Consider the following 17,290-nt stretch of genomic DNA (forward strand, 5'->3'; position numbering starts at 1 on the left):
CTACAAACAAGAAAGGAGCCTTATTTGTTAGCCACAGGTCCATTGTTTATCCATCTTGTCTACTGAATGAATATCTTTTTCCACCATTGTCACCACTGTCTTACCTATAAATAGCTTCTAAGAATAATAAACTATGCAGGAAATACAGTAATCAATCTTTTAGTCCTTGGAGAAACTACCTTGTTTGTATTGCTTTTGACTTTTGAGTGTTGTTTCATGTCTTCAATCATTCTTTAGTTAGTTTTGACCCTATAAGGCATATTTCAAGTCCAATACCATTATATTTGTTTTATCCAGGAAGAAACTTGAGCTTCCTACTGATGAAAGGTTCTATTTCAGTTAAATGATTACACAACTTAGTAAAAAATAAATCAGTAAACCAGTGAACTGACTTGATTCAGGTTATGCTAAGTTAACTCATGTAAACAAATTCTAAAATATGTCTATTAGACTTCCAGCCAAGATGGAGGCCTAAATTGACATGCTCTATCTCCCTCCACAACTAAGAAGGAGTACAACTACCGCAAAACCAGAAATAACCAGAAGTTCCAGAAAATAATGCTACATGAAAGTTCAATGTATGAAGTGATAAAAAAGTGGTGCTTGTCCGGATGGGTAGGAGGGGAGAAATTGGGGTGGAGAGGTCAAGCTGTGCTGGTGGCAGCAACTGCAGTGACGGCAGTGGTACGCTGGTAAGCACAGACACCTGTATTTAAAAAGAGATGAGAAACACCTGGGGAGCACCCCCAGCTGCAGACTAGACCCATCAGCTCACGATTCCAATGCTGGGGAAGGCGGACCCCATTGCCTTGGACTGTGAAGGCCACCCGGTAGTGACGAGTGCACGGGGCTCTGCCCCACCCAGGAAGCCCCGCCCAAGAAGCAAAGGTAAACACAAAACTGCCAGGATGGCACAGATAATGATAGCAATCCCAATCATGCAGCTGACCAGCCAGCAAATATCTGATCTAACAGATCAGCAGATAAATCTTTCTGAGGCACAGTGCAGAGCTTTGGTTATAAGAAAGCTTACAGACCTAACAGCAGATCTTAAACAAAATGGGGATGGAATGAAGGCTAGTCCTGCTGCAATGAACGAAAACATACAAAACAAGTGGTAAGGGAAGGAAAACCAGGGATCAAATCAACAAATCAGAACATAGGGAAGGAATAAACAGTCAACCAGTACAAAAAGAGGAAACGAAAAGTGAGGAAAATGAGGAGAGGATCAGAAACCTATGGGACAGCTCTGAGTGGCCCAACATCTGAATCATAGGGTTGTCAGAAGGTGAAGAAGAACTAGAAATTGAAAAATACGTGAAAAAATAATGAAGCAGAACTTCCCTAACTTGGAGAAGAAAATAGACTTACAGGTCCAGGAAGCACAGAGAGTTACAAAAAAACTGGACCCAGGGAGAACCACACCAAGACATATTATAATCAAAATGTCAAAAATTAAGGATAAAGAGAGAATCTTAAAAGCAGCAAGAGAGAAGAAGAGAATTATGCACAAAGGAGTCCCAATAAGACTATCAGCTGATTTCTTAAAAAGAAACTCTGCAGGCAAGAAGGGACTGACAAGAAATATTCAAAGTAATGAAAAGCAAAAATCTACAAACATAATTACTCTATCCAGCGAAGCTGTCATTCAGAATAGAAGGGAAGAGAAAGTGCTTCCAGGACAAAGTAAAACTGAAGGAGTTCATCAGATCCAAACCACTGTTATAGGAAATGTTAAAGGGACTTGTTTAGGAGAAAGAGGATCAAAACCATGAACATTAAAATGAAAACTATCACAACAACCAACAACAGAAGCTAGGGAATCAAAACAAAGGCAAACTAGGCAATGAGAGTGTAAATAAAATTATAGGTAGGGGGAACATTTTGGGGGGAGGTCAGCTGGGACAGGCAAGGGGGGAAAGGGAAGGAAATGGTACAGGAATTAAGAAGCATAGTAGGAGGGAGTGGAGTAGACAGGAAGATGTTGAGAAGAACTATATGCACAACCAATGGGCATGGACTAAGTTGTGGGGGGACAGCTGGAGAGCGGAGGGTCGCTGGGTGGAGGGGAACAAAGGGAAAAGAAATTGGGACCACTCTTAACAGCATAATCAATAAAGCATATTGAAAAAATATGTCTGTTATATAAACTTGAGGAAAAATATTCTTTCTTAAAAGCAGTTTTGACCTGTTTAAAGTTATGAAATGAAATAAAAGAGAGCAATTAAAGTTGAAGAGCCCGGCAGACACTTCTTATTTCTTTAGGGCATATCTTATGATTCTGATTGACATACTAAGTTTCAATGAAGTGTGTGTGTATATATATCTTTATATATATACACATATATGTATAAAATATATACAATCACAATATTCTGAATAATATGATTAAGTGAGAGTATTATTTTTTAATATGATTTTTTGTAAGATCTGTTACATTCCTAAATGAGATTTTTAAATTCCATATGGAAGCTAGATGTTTTCTTTCCTGTGGACACATATCTCTAATTTTACCCAAGTGTTTCAGCACTGTTTTTCTTTACTAATTTATCTAATAGCCACTTTATGCCAGGAATACTTCCAAGTACTTTATCAATATTAATTTATTTAATCCTCTGAACAGCCTAGTAAGAAGGTAAATACTGAGGAAACTGAGGCCCTGAAAGACGTAGTAATTTGTACCCAGGCCATACAGCTTCAGGGCTCTGGATTTTTTGCTCTTTGCCACCATACCCTCTGTAGGTGTAGGGGCCATATGTGCAAAAACAGTATGGGCATGCTTACCATTAAAAGAAATTTAAGTAATTTTAAATCTGATTTTGAGCAAGTTCCATAGGAATTTTGTTGCTCAAGACTAGAAAAGTAATATGTAAATATGTTAATTGTGTGTTGTAGTTCTTTTTATATTTGATTTCCTGAGAAACTTACGGGTTGTAATATTCTGTTTCACTTTTTTAATTGAAGTATAATTGACATACATTATATTAGTTTCAAGTGTATAACAATGATTTTACATTTGTATGTATTGCAAAGCGATCAGCATTCTAAGTCCCTTTACTATCTGTCACTGTACAAACTTATACAATTTTTTTCTTGTGATGTGAAATTTTATGACTTACTTTCTTAACAGCTTTCAAATTTGCTATACAATATTATTGACTGCAGTCACCATGCTGTACATTACATCTCCATGACTTATTTATTTTATAACTGGAAGTTTTTACTCTTGATCCCCTTTTCCCATTTCACCCACCTCTCATTTCACCCACATCCTAACCCCGTCCCAATACTCTCTTCTCTGTATGTATGAGATTGTTTTTTTTTTTTTTTTAATTTCAGATTTCACATATAAGTGAAATAATACATTATTTGTCTTTTTCTGTCTGCTTATTTCACGTTATTGATAATGGCAAGATTTCATTCTTTTTATGATTGAGTAGGATTCCAGTGTGTGTGTGTGTGTGTGTGTGCTGCACATCAACCACATTTCTTTACTCATTCATCTATTGATGAGCACTTAGGTTGTTTTCATATCTTGGCTATTATAAACAAAGCTGTAATGAACATAGGACTGCATATATTTTTTTGAATTAGTGTTTTTGCTTTCTTTGCATAAATATCCAGAATGGATTATATAGTAGTTCTATTTTTTATTTTTTAAGGAATTTCCATGCTGTTTTCCATAACGTCTGCACTATTTACTTTCCCACTAACACTACACAAGGATTCTTCACATCTTCGCAACACGTGTTGTTTCTTGTCTTTTTGAATAGCCATCCTAACATGTGTGAGATAATATCTCATTTTGATTTTGATTTGCATTTCCCTGATGATTAGTGATGTTGAGCATCTTTCCATGTGCCTGTTGGCCATCTGTATGTCTTCTTTGGAAAAATGTTTATTCATTTTTAAATTAGACTGTTTGCTTTTTGTTATTGAATTATATGAATTCTTAATATATTTTGAATATTAACCCCTTATATCATTTGGAAATATCTTCCATTTAGTAGGTTGCCTTTTCATTTTGTTAATGGTTCCTTCATTATGCAAAAGCTTTTTAGTTCAGTATAGACCATTCACTTATTTTTGGTTTTGTCACCCTTGCCTTTGGAGTTAGAGCCATAAAAACACCCCTAAGACTAATGTCAAAGAGATTACTGCCTACTTTTCTTCTAGGAATTTTATGGTTTCAGGTCTTACAGTCAAGTCTTTAATCCACTTTGAATTCATTTTTATGGTGTAAGGTAGTTTCATTCTTTTCCATGTGGCTGTTCAGTTTTCTGAACACATTTATTGAAGAGACTGTCCTTTCTCCATTGTGTATCATTGCCCATTTTGTCATAGATTAATTGAACTAATAGATATGGGTTTATCTCTGGGTTCTCCAATTCTGATTTTTGTGTCTGTTTTTATGCTAGTGCCATGCTGTTTTCATTTCTCTAGCTTAATAATATAGTTTTATATCAGGGAATGTGATGCCTTCAGCCTTGTTCTTTTTTCTCAAGGTTGCTTTGGTTATTTTGTGGTTCTATATAAATTTTTAAATTATTTGTTTTACTTCTGTGGAAAATACCATTGTTTGCAGCTCTACTAAATTCACTTATTAGTTGTAACAGTTTCTTGACTGTGGAGTATTTAGGGTTTTCTATATATAAAATTATGTCATCTAATAGTGACTGTTTCACTTCTTCCTTTCCAATTGGGATGCTTTTCTTTCTTTTTCCTTCCTAATTGCTCTGGCTAGGACTTTCAATACTATGTAGAATAAAAGTATCAAGAATGGGCATCTTTGTCTTGTTCCTGATCTTGCTTTTTGCTCTTGTGTATGATGTTAGCTGTAGGCTTGCCAAGGTATGGTCTTTATTATGTTGAGGTATGTTCTGTCTGTACCCACTTTGTTGAGAGTTTTTATCATAAATGGATGTTGAATTTTGTCAAATGTTTTTCTGCGTCTGTTGAGATGACATGGTTTTTACCTTTCATGTTGTTTATGTGTGTATCACATTTATTGATTTGCAGATATTGTACCAACCTTGCATCCCTGGAATAAATCCAATTGATCATGTTTTTGTAATATTTTTAACTTTATTGTTGACATTATTACAGATGTCCCCATATACCCCCTCTTTGCCCACCTCCACCCAGCCCCTCTCCACCCCTCCCTCTGGCCATCACCACACTGTTGTCTCTGTCTATGCATATATGTTCTTTGGCTAAACCCTTCACCTTCTTTCATCTAGTCCCTCCACCCCACTCCCCTCTGACTGCTGTCAGTCTGTTCCATGTATCCATACCTCTGGTTTTGTTTGGATGATCTTTTTAATGTATTTCAGGATCCTGTTGGCTAATATTTTGTTGAGGATTTTTACATCAGAGTTCATCGGGGATATTGACTTATAATTTTCTTTTTTTTTTTTTTTACCATTGTCTAGTTTTGGTATCAGAGTAATGCTGGGCTTGTAAAATGAAAGCATTCCTTCCTCTTCAATTTTTTAGAATAATTTGAGAAGGATAGGTACTATATTTTCTTTGAATGTTTGATAGAATTCACCAGTGAAGCCCTCATTTTCACTTTTATTATTTACCTTTCCAAAGAGCTTGTTTTATTATGACTTATACAGTGAATGTAAACATCCAATATAAATTATTATTAAACACAAACTATAAGATTAAACAAAAGGAAGTCAATTCCTGCTACATCTTAAGGTTTGAAAAAATACTGACCACACATTAGTGGAAGCAGTACATAGAAATGCAATAAAATAATTATTTTCTCATTATTTTATCAAGTATGAAGTGAACTACCATGCATTTTTAAATTTAAGCATTCAGAATGCCTATCATACGAGACACTTTGCTAGGTGCAGTGAGTATATAGAGGAACAAAACATGGACTAAACCTCAGAGAAGTTACCACTTGTGGGAGAACCAGAAAGATTAAAAGTAATAGAAACCTGCGACACAATGGGAGCAGGAGGAAATTTACACTAAACCAGCTTGGCCCTGAGTTGATAGTTGAGTGAAATTGGATGATAGTTGGGGGCATGAGGGTTTGTCATATCTCTTCCACATTTATGTAACTTTACAATTTTTCATAATAAAACATTTAAGTACCAAAGAAACAAAAATGCTCAGAGAAACCAGAATCCAGAAAGTGAAATTTTGATTGGGAGAAGGGGTGGGATTGCTAGGGGAACTGCATGGAGGAGGTGGGAGCTTGTATGGTAGCTGCTATTATTTCCATTTTACAGATGAGAAAACTGAATATTCCATAGATTAAATGTCTTGCCCACAGATGATGGCCTATCAAAGGAGCAGAGCCAGGGCTTTGATAACAAGCCTAGTGCTCATGAAGGAATGAGCTCTGCATCCCAGGGGTCTGTGTAGCTTCCCAGGGGCTGCATGTCCTACCTAACATCTATAAAGTCCCTTTTGCCATGTAGGGTAACAGGCTCCCAGGTTCTGGGGATTAGGATATGGACATCTTTGGGAGGCCATTATCCTATCACAGAGTAGATTTCAGCTAAAAATTTGTAAGAAATTTTCTAAAAACTAGAGCGATAGGTTGCCTCCTAAGCACATGAGTTTCTCCAGGGTAACCAAGAAAATTTTGACAACCATGCATTTAGTAAGGTATAGAAAGGATTCACACATTAGAAGGAGTTTTGTATGAACCCAGTGCAGTGCTTAGATTATTAGTCTGAAAATGTCTGTTTCTCTATAGGATTGGTTTTCTTTCTTTATTTTTTTTACTGTAGCCCTCATCACATTTCCCTGGACATTAGGATATATGCTCTATGTGTCCCATTCCCCTTACTAGGTTATAAGCTCTTTAGAGAGCAGGTACCGCATCTTACTGCCTTTATTTATTTTTAATTACAGATGACATTCAATATTATTTTATATTATTTTCAGATGTATAGCATAGTGGTTAGACATTTATATAACTTATGAAGTAATTCCCCCGATAAGTAGCCACCTGGCACTCTACACAGTTTATTACAATAATATTGACTATATTCCCAGTGCCCTATTTTACACCCCTGTGACTGTTTTGTAACAACAATTTGTACTTCTTAACCCCTTCATCCTTTTCACCCATTTCCCCAACCCTCCTCCCATCTGGTGACCATCAATTTGTTATTTGTATTCATGAGTTTGTTTCTTTTGTGTGTTTAGTTATTTTATTCTTTAGATTCTGCATATAAGTGAAATCATAAGATCTTTGTCCTTTTCTGACTTATATCACTTAGCATAATACCTTTAGGTCTATCCATTGTTGCAAATGGTAAGGTTTCCTTTTTTATAGCTTAGTAATATTCGATTATATATGTACCACATCTTTATCCATTCTCTTTTGATTGGAGTATTTAATCCATTTACATTTAAAGTAATTATTGATAGGTATGTAGATATTGCCATTTTATTGTTTTCTTATTGTTTTTGTCATTCTTCTCTGTTCATTTCTTATCTCTTGCTCTCTTTTGTATGTTGATGACTTTCTGTAATGTTGTGTTTGATTCCTTTCTCTTTATTTTTTGTATATCTCTTATAGGTTTTTGGTTTGTAATTACCATGTGCTTCATATATTCCAGGCTATGTTTATAGCAATCTATTTTAAGTTTGTGGTTGCTTAAGTTCAAACACATTCTAAAACCACTACCATTTTTACTCTCCCTCTCCACATTTATGTTTTTGTCATTTTTTTATTCCTTGTGTGTGTATCCCCTAATTTACTGTTGTAATTGCTATGATCTTCCTACTTTTGCCTTTTACCCTTTATACTAGCTTTAGAGTTGATTGATTCAGTGCTTTTATTGTTTGCCTTTCTCAGTGAGATTTTTTTTTTTTTTTGCCATAGTCTTATTCATATGTTTTATTTCTTGTCCTTGTCCTCCTCCAATTCTTCTCCATCCTCCTCCATTTCCTTTTAACCTTTCTTGTAATACTGGTTTGGTGGTGATGAACTCCATCAGCTTTTTCTTGTGTGGGAAGCTCTTTATTTCTCCTGTGATTCTAAATGATAGCGTTTCTGGGTAGCATAACCTTGGTTGTAGTCCTTGCTTTTTATCACCTTGAATATTTGGTGCCAATTTCTTCAAGCCCATTTTATATCTCTGCCTCTACTACCAGACTCAACATGGCTGCTTCTTTTATTTTATTTTTTCTTTTTATTATTTTATTTTATTTGTTGTTGTTTTTTTAGAGAGAGGGTAAAGGAGAAAGAGAGGAAGAGAAACATCAATGTGTGGTTGTCTCTCGCGCGCCCCCAACTGGGGACCTGTTGGCGTGCAACCTAGGCATGTGCCCTGACTGGGAAATCAAACATGGCTTCTTCTTTATATCTTTTGTTATAGGACTTCTGCTGCACTAGACTTAAGGTGATTCTCAAGGGGTGGTTGTATAACCAGGCAGCATGGGGTCTGGCTGCTTCCCACCTTGTACATACATAACACCAAGATTTGAGGAATAGGAAATAATTTTTAATAAACAGAATAACCAATTTGAGGGGGCTGGGAGCATTCCTGTTCTGAGCCATCCTGATCCTCAAAGCACAGAAAACCAGCCATCCCCAGGACCAGAGTCAGCATCCAAACACCTCGTACCATCTTATCTAGCCTTTTGGAGTTTCAAGGTGGTGACTACACCAACGGGTCTCCATCCTCAGGCTCACTTTCTGTGTTACAATTGAGGGTTTCAGCATTGCCATCACCTCGCAGCAGCCTTTCCTCTTCCTCAGGACCTAGAATGCACTGCCAGATCACTCCATTAGTGCAAAGGAAGCTCCATCCCTGGGGCCTGGGGCCTGAGGCTGCCTGTGCCCCTGGGGTGGAGGAGCTTCCCAGCTCACACCTCACTGCTCTCAGGGCGAGCCCAAGGGCTGGTGTCCATTGAGGCACACATCCCAGTGTGGGCCTCTGGGAGCTGGCTTCCTATAGTGCAGAGCATAAGCACTGAGTGCTCCCACCCCTGCAAGAGAGCCCCAGGCTTCTGCCTACGTTCTGTTTTAAAACCCCTTCCCCAAATCCCATGCACTGGGAGTGTCCAGCTATTCAACCAGCGTGGGCCATGTTGGTCATGTTTGCCTTTGCCCCTCTTCCAGCCACCATGTTCTGCAAGGAGGCAAACGTTTCCCAGCCTGCACTGGGGTGCAGAGTTTGCCGGTGTAAGGAGCTGCCCTGATTGTTTACAGTAACCCCAGAGTGTGGGAAGGTTTCAGTTGCAATTTCAATCTGTCCTCTTGGGGCTTTTGACCCTTTCCTCTGCCTTCTCAAGGGGAATGCAGCCTCTGTGCCAGATCAGGGTTTTTCCCCACCCCCTGCATTCTCCAGTGATTTGGTCAAACCCATCTGTTACAGTTGTTCTACAGTTTAGTTGTAAATGTGATGTGGTTTTGGGAATAGACCAGCACTGCATTTACCCACACTGCCATCTTGATCAGAAGTCTCAAAAAGCATTTTTTTATAAAAAATATTTAGGGCAACACCATTAAGGAAAATAGGTTAATTCCTTTTTAAATTAAAATAGGCATGCTATTTGAAAAGTATAAGTAAAAATATTTAATGATTCTTTGAAATTGCATATTTTCAGAGTGTTTTGTCAACACCACGCTCCATTGAGAGAAACTCAATCTGGTAAGTCTCTAAAATTTAGTATTGTGGGTTTAAAGAAAGATAAACATTTAGGTAAGACATAAAATAGCCTGATTTACCAGTCTCACTGAATTAAAATATATATTTCTGAGTTAAAATGTTACATATAAAATTGTCAGTTTCTTTGTGCAGTGTGTAATATAACTTACTTTTATTATTCATGAACCAGGCCTACTCTCCGTAAAGCCTTTGTCTGGAGTCTTCCATCCTCACTATAATCAGAAGATGACACCAAAACAAGGTAAAAAGCTCTGCCTTTTGGGATTGCTTCTCTTCTAAAAGAATTATCAGAATTTTAATTTTTTTAACCCTCACCCAAGGATTTGCTTTTCATTAGTTTTTATAGAGAGAAAGAGGGAGGGAGAGAGAAAGAAATATCAATTGGTTGCCTTCTGTATGTTTTTCTATTGTGAATTGAACCCGCAACCTAGGTATGTGCCCTGACCAGGAATCAAACCTTCAACACTTTGATGTACGGGGATGATGCTCCAACCAATTGAGCCACCTGGCCAGGATGAATACCAGCATTTTAATAGGTAAAATTGATAAAGTGCTGCATGGTTCCTAAAAAAAAATGTCATAAGAATGCATGACTAGCATTTCAGTTCTAATTAATGGTTAGCAATTCAGGACCCTGGCTAACTGGAATTATGGGATGTACATTTGCTCACAAATGGCTTCCATGTCCTCTGAAACAGCAGTGTCTGGAATGTTCCTTGTGAGCTGGCGTCAGGACCTCTTTGGAAAAGGCTCGATTCTGTCATGCCAACTGCATTTTGTGGTGGTAAACAACACTTCCCAAACATTTTTCAGTCGTTACCTTTTTTTATTTTTTTATAATAGGTTGATGTTTGGGGGAAGAATAAGAAGAAATCCTAAATTTATGTTCTTTTGAACTATGTGTTGCAAGTAGGAATTTGGTATGCCTCCTATGTAGTAAGCATTGGCTACAGTTTAGGTTCTAATGTGAGGGTGGACTGGGGACATACATTACATTCCTTAGGAATAATTGGGTATGCATAAAATAAGTTCTTCAGAACTAAATGCCATTCCAATGCAATATCCTTTTTTAACTTAGATTTTTTTTGGCTGGAAATATTACCCTTTGAAGTTATTAGGGAATACTATGAAAAATACTGTTGTCAGTTGGTGTTTATTGACAGGGGGAATTAACGTTTTAGTTTTTTAAAGCAGATTATAACACTGTAGTGAATCCTCTCCCCCCCAAAATTTTCTTTTGAATTCTGCCCAAAATTTTCTGTGTATACAAACATACCTATTACTATTCTTTGCTTTTCTTCACTTAATATATCCTAGAGATCCTTCTATATCAACACAAGTGGATCTACCTCACTCTTAAAAGGCTGGATAGTAACCCATTTTGTATATTATTCAGTCACATTATCTGAACCAAAATTGAACTAGTTTCTGCATGATGGACATTTAGGTTATTTCCAGTTTTTTTTTTCTATCACATATAATACTGTAGTTAGTATTCTTTCTCCATTCAACTTTGTGACTTAATGCAACTACTGTTAGGAAAACTTCCTATAAGTAATTTGCTGGATCAGAATATAAACAGTGAAACTCTCGGTAACTATTGGCTAATTATCTTCCAAAGAGGCTGCACCAGTAGTACATAATTACCCAAATACTTGCAAACATTTTATATTAAGCATCTTCATCTTTGTCAATCTGATAGGTAAAAATTCTTATTTTGCATATCTTTACTTGTGAAATTGAGTGTATTCCCCTATCTTTTGATCAATTGTATTTATTTTCCTGTCACCCAATGTTTGTTTTTCTATTCAATGAACCTCTCCCCAGAGGGTTCCCCATATGCCCATTTTTCTACTCAAATGTCTTTTTTGGTATTGGTTTATGAGATCTTTTTATATTTTTTAAATTGGCCTTGTATCATATGTGTTACAACATTTAGTCTAAGTTTGCAATATCTTTTGCCTTTGTAACAACTTTTGGCATATAATTTCATATGTATGTAGTCAAGCATTAGTCTTTTCCTTTATGGATTCTGGTTTCTACATGATTTATATTTTCAGCTCATTTTTCAGGAGTGAAAAGAAAAAGAGGGCGGAAGAAAGGTCTCTCAACAAGCATTCCTGTACAGGTACTTCAACTTAATTTTATTATGACTTTAAGTTTCTTCTATCAACATTTTAATCATTCTGAATTTAAAGTGAAATGATGTTAGAACCATAATGAAATGAATATTAAAGAGAATTAAGATTTGTATTAGATATCAAAGCACATGTAATTCAGGAGGTGACAATCCCATAGTTCCTAAAACACATCTCCTGGTACCAAATTAGTAAGAAGAATCTGAGCCCACAGGGTGCTGTGGTCCTAAAATGGGCAGAGGTACAGTTGAGCATCCTCATCTAGCCAAGTATTTCCCCACTGCTTAATCCATACTTGACCTAATTTATAACTCATAATTTTCTGGGTTATTTCTATGTGTAAAGCATATGAAAATGTTTTGGGGACTTAAGCAGTTCTTTACACATCAGCTCATATAAGCTAAGTTAATATGACCCAGCAACCTTCACTTTTCTGCTATTTATACAAAAGATGTTTGTCACAACTCTTGATGTTTTGTTATACAGACCAGAAATACATTTGATGTTTATATCTGCAGATGAGCATGGGGCATGATTTTCACCACAGGCATATCATTGAATTATACACAACAAAAGATTGGTTTTTATTTTATACAACATTAAATGCCAACAGTAAAATAACTTTGATTTTTCTCTTCTAGCTACCTGAACCAATGACATTAAATAAGTCCATAAAACAAATGAAGAGGATGGCAGACACATAGGTTTGCTATAATTTTTGTCTGTAACAAATATGACCTACAGTACTTACAGAAAAGATGACCCATATATTACAAAGTTGGTATCCCACTTTATTCTTCTAGACCTGTAATAGCTAATTAGAAGAGTAAAAAATTGTGTCTTCACTATCCACTTTATCATAGCCCCAGCAGATCAAACTAACTTAGGTTGGGACAGTCCACTCTTCAGTATTAACAAAGGGTACACTTTTTGTTTGAGAAGCCAGGGTTGCCTGAGCTCAGATTATAGTGATGTGCCAACCCCTCACAGTGTTGATTCTCTACTTCCCCCCAGGTAACTGGAACCAGTAACTATAGCTTTCTGTTCTTTAATCAGCTACATTCCATAACAACACACAGTAACTGTGATTGGAACAATGACAGAGGCTTTCATCTCAAAGAATTGAAACTAAATTTTAGAAAATTATCTCGATTCATATAATTATTCTAAACAGTTTTCCACGTTTTCTTAACATTTCATTCATTGTTTCAGCTAGAAAAAAAATGAGGTATGATGGAATTACAATTAATAGAAAAGCTAAAGGTACTGTATATATTACCTTAACTAATTATGCAGCTACCACTAAGCAAGATCTAAAGAAGTGGCCATAAAGTGATTTATGATACCTTCCCTAATACAGTTTCCTTTTTGTTCTTAGGTACAATTGTGGAAGCTGCTTTCCTTAAGAAATTAAGGATGCAGGACTTCTTAATGATTTATTTGAAGAAATGTTAGACAAACTTCATTTGATTCAGGAAAGACTCATGGATGAGACTACTTCAGAATCAGGTACTAAAACAGCAAATTCCTACATAGAGACTTCTCACAGACCTACATATGAAATAAAACAAAACCAAAAACCTATACACATTTTCCAAGGATATTTTCTTTTCCTTCTTATCTCATTCTTTAATAAAATCCATTGTTCCAGGTCTTTCGTCTTTTATAAATCAACAGGATAATGGTATTCACAAACTCATTAATCTCATGAAAAGTACCTGAGGCCCTGAAGGTTTTCGTGTATTTTCCAGAGGTGCTGAGAGTAACCAGTAAAAGATGGGCACTCCAAAACCAGATTCAGTCACACATCCATCCCCCACCCCCACAGCTAAGCACACTTGTTGATAAGATCTGAGAGTGGTATTATGTTAGTTTTGATTTGACTCAAATTCTGTTCCTTAATAAACCAAGTGCCTTTTTTGGTATTGTTCAAGTGTAGAGTATAGAAGAAGTAATTACAATGTTCTGATTGATGTTTGGCCTAGTTAAATGTGACCTGTCATTAGGAGCTCTTTGGGAAGCTCAAATTCCATTCATATGTGCAGGTATATAGCCACTTAGCTTTCTTATTATCTATCTTCTGAGTTTAAAAACTATATTACAAATATAGCTTATTTTACAGGGAAAAGCTTGACAGTATATTTTATGCAACAATATAAAATAAATGATTATTTGAAAAGGATTATTTTCTGTAATACAAAACCAAAAAAACGAAACTAAGAGCAAACATTTCCAAAAGCTCATTCACTGCATTCTTGTTTATTCTTTTGTCTAGACCAAGCACTTTTCAAATTTGAGCATGCCCCTCAGAAACACCTGGAGGGCTTGTTAAATCACAGATAGCTGGGCCTCAACCCTGGAGGTTCTGATTCAGTAGAGGTGCCAAGAATTTGCATTTCTAACAAGTTCACAGGTGAGGCTGCTGATGCTGCAGTCTAACACTAAAGTTCTACAGTAGATAACTGCTCTGTTTACTTTTTCTTTTGGGGCGGCATTTTGTGAGGTGTTTCTGCCTATATCATTTAAATAAAAACTGAAAATGTTTTTCTCCCTCCAGACTATGAAGAAATTGGGACTTCACTTTTTGACTGTAGATTGTTTGAAGACACATTTGTAAATTTTCAAGCAGGTGTATGAGTTATAATCAAGCAGCAAAGTTTATAAATATTTATCATATATATTGAAATAATACTGTTAAGGTGATAAAATCCTTTTTCAGTGGATACATTAATTAAATGAAAAGCCCACTACAATAGTATGACCTCACACACACATTAAAAAAATATGCAAATACACAAGAGGCACACATGAACACAGAAAAACTGCACCCAAATGGAACAGTACTTATCTGTAAGTGGCTGGATTAAAGCGATTTCCTTTGTATTCATTGTGGTGATGTATTTTCCACATTTTTCAAAAAATATTTAATAATTGGATAACTGAGGTCTTTCTTTAAAAGATTTTATTTACTTTTAGAGAGTAAAGGAGGGAGAAAGAGAGGGAGAAATACATCAATGTGCAAGAGATACAGTAGTCCCTCTCTATATCATGGTTCACTTATCGCAGCCTCACTGTATTGCAGGATTTTAAAAAATATTATATTTAATTATTTATCGCAGATTTTTCACTATATCGCGGGATTTTGTGGTACTGTATACGTATGTTGTTAAAGTTACGTAGGTTTAAGATTAGAATATGTTTAAGAACATAAGTAGTGTTTATAATAAAGTGTGGAAAAGGTTAATAAGGGACTGGGAACAGTTTATAAAGCCTTAAAATGTATATAAATACTAAAATAAATGTAAGGTTCCTACTTCACGGATTTTCACCTATCGCAGGGGGTCTAGAACATAATACCTGCGATAAGTGAGGGAATACTGTACATTGTTGGTTGCTTCTCATACTCCCCGAACTGGGGACCTGGCCCTCAACCTAGGCATGTGCCCTGACTGGGAGTTGAACTAGCAACCTTTCAGTTCACAGGCTGGCACTCAATCCACTGAGCCACACCAGTCAGGGCCACTTTTTCTAACATACATATAATACTTTGTGTAGAAACAACAAAACCGATTGCAAAATAGCAGAATATTTGGGCACCATGTTCAGGCAGGAATCAGCAGGGACAGGTGAAAAGTCTTTTGGCCTCTGCCCTCAGGCAGCCAGGCTGTGAAAAATCAAGCTGCCACTTGTCTTACTTCACTTGGTATGATGTATATATATTTCAGTTCTCCTGATATTAATCTGCAAATCTAATGGGGGTAGGGGTTGTGACTGACTGACTGACTCTAAAGCTTATCAGAAAAAAATGCACAAGAATAGCATAGAAATTGTTGAAAAAGAAGAAAACCTGGTGGGGGCAGAGATCTTTCTATAAAATACCAACCATTTATTGAGTAGGTCCTTTTGTCATTGTTTAAGAAGCCTTCAAAACAGGCTAAATTTTCACTTGTGAGTCTGATCTGACTTCCTCCATTAAGGCTGTCCACACGCAGCTGGGCAGGACGTGCACTGCACATACCAGGGGCGAGGATGGGAACAAGATTCACACAGAATTTTTTGGCAAATAGCTTCCCTGAAGTTGCATAAATACAGTGACCTACACTGTCTCCTCTTCCATGATGTACCTGTCTATCCAGTAAATGGTATTAGGACAATAGGTTCTCCTTGTGGAGAAAATATTAGTTGATGTCCCTGTCTCAAGATACACAAGCTTTTCTCATTTTTTTCATATCACACATTTCTATTTGAATTTTGTATTACATTTATAATCAGAAAAAAATATTTTTAAAAACCTACCACAAATAGTGTAGCTTTTAACAGCAATCTTGAGAAAGCCTGCATGCTGCTAATGGGAATATCTGTGTTTTTAAAAGCAGCTTTCAAAATCTTTTTCTAAAAAACTTTATTTTGTAGGGGACTTTCATCTGTAGTTATTTTTCTCTCTCATATAAAAGTTACATCTTTGGAACATGTTGCACGTCACCACTTGGGTGGATGAATAGAAGTATACAGGTCACAATGTAGTATTTGTAGGGTTGCACACCAGAGGAGACACTATTTGTAATCTCATGAGAACCAACTTAAAAGGCTTAACTTTTAACACACCAACTGATAAAGACTTTTGCTTAATTTAACCTCTCTAATGTTCCTGCAAGTTAACAACAGATATACAAGTATTCTAAGATTGCATATGAATTAATATTATTCCGTTTTGAGGTTTTTGAAAAATGACATTGTCACTGAGTAACCTTCCTAAGTTTCCACATTAAAAGTATTTGTTTCTAAATAGTCAAAAGCTTTTATGTAAATTAAAAATTGGATACATTTGTATTAAAGATTTGTCCTCATCCTTGATACTCTTAACCACATGCTCTCTCCAGTCATGTCTCAAGAAATGGATTTAGTTTAGCATGAATGTTAAACAGTCACTGCTTTTGAGTTTTTAAAGATAAAAGGGAGTTTTTCTACTTTAAATGTACAAAATCTTAAAATTTACTGACCAGCTTTATGTGCAATAAAATACTATTCTGAATTAGAAGAAGCAAAGACATGAAAGGACCAGTTCCTCCTCACAAGACCCTAGATTTTTTTCATTTGGGGCACAATACTGTGTACTACACTCTTGCAAAATGAAAGGGGACTAGAGATCATACATTATTTATAAAACTACTGAATAACCTGAAATCATTTTATTTCTTATTATGATAAGATCAATTTGAAGAAAAACGGCAGCAGATGAAGGAAAAAATTAAGCTACTTCAGGACCTAAAACAAACCTTGTGCTCTGTTCAAGAAAACAGAGACCTTAGGTCAAGCTCTACTTCAGTATCTTCTCTATCTTCTTAAGAATTACCATTTCCTAAGATAGGATTTGGGCATAGTTATAAGCAGGCTGAAAATTGGAGACCAGATCTGTGAAAGGCACACCTCTAGGACAAGGCCTCTCATGTCTCTGGTGTGCAAACTTTCAGTCCTCACCAGCACATACATGTTCGTGCC

The 17,290-nt window shown here is 36.2% G+C and overlaps 1 protein-coding gene across 1 annotated transcript in view; it reads left to right on the forward strand.

The window, feature by feature from the left end:
* PHF11 (PHD finger protein 11) overlaps positions 1-17,290 on the forward strand; it is a 43,669-nt gene extending 26,379 nt beyond the window's left edge. Inside the window, 9 exon segments of the mRNA XM_090258802.1 lie at positions 9,592-9,635; positions 9,823-9,894; positions 11,714-11,781; positions 12,433-12,469; positions 12,472-12,495; positions 13,170-13,199; positions 13,202-13,300; positions 14,349-14,447; positions 17,001-17,290. Of these exon segments, the coding sequence (XP_090114928.1) occupies positions 9,592-9,635; positions 9,823-9,894; positions 11,714-11,781; positions 12,433-12,469; positions 12,472-12,495; positions 13,170-13,199; positions 13,202-13,300; positions 14,349-14,447; positions 17,001-17,137 (610 nt within the window). The 3' untranslated portion in view covers positions 17,138-17,290.

The sequence above is a fragment of the Furipterus horrens genome, unplaced genomic scaffold, assembly GCF_987537825.1.
Source record: "Furipterus horrens unplaced genomic scaffold, mFurHor1.1.pri manual_scaffold_12, whole genome shotgun sequence".
NCBI lineage: Eukaryota > Metazoa > Chordata > Mammalia > Chiroptera > Furipteridae > Furipterus > Furipterus horrens.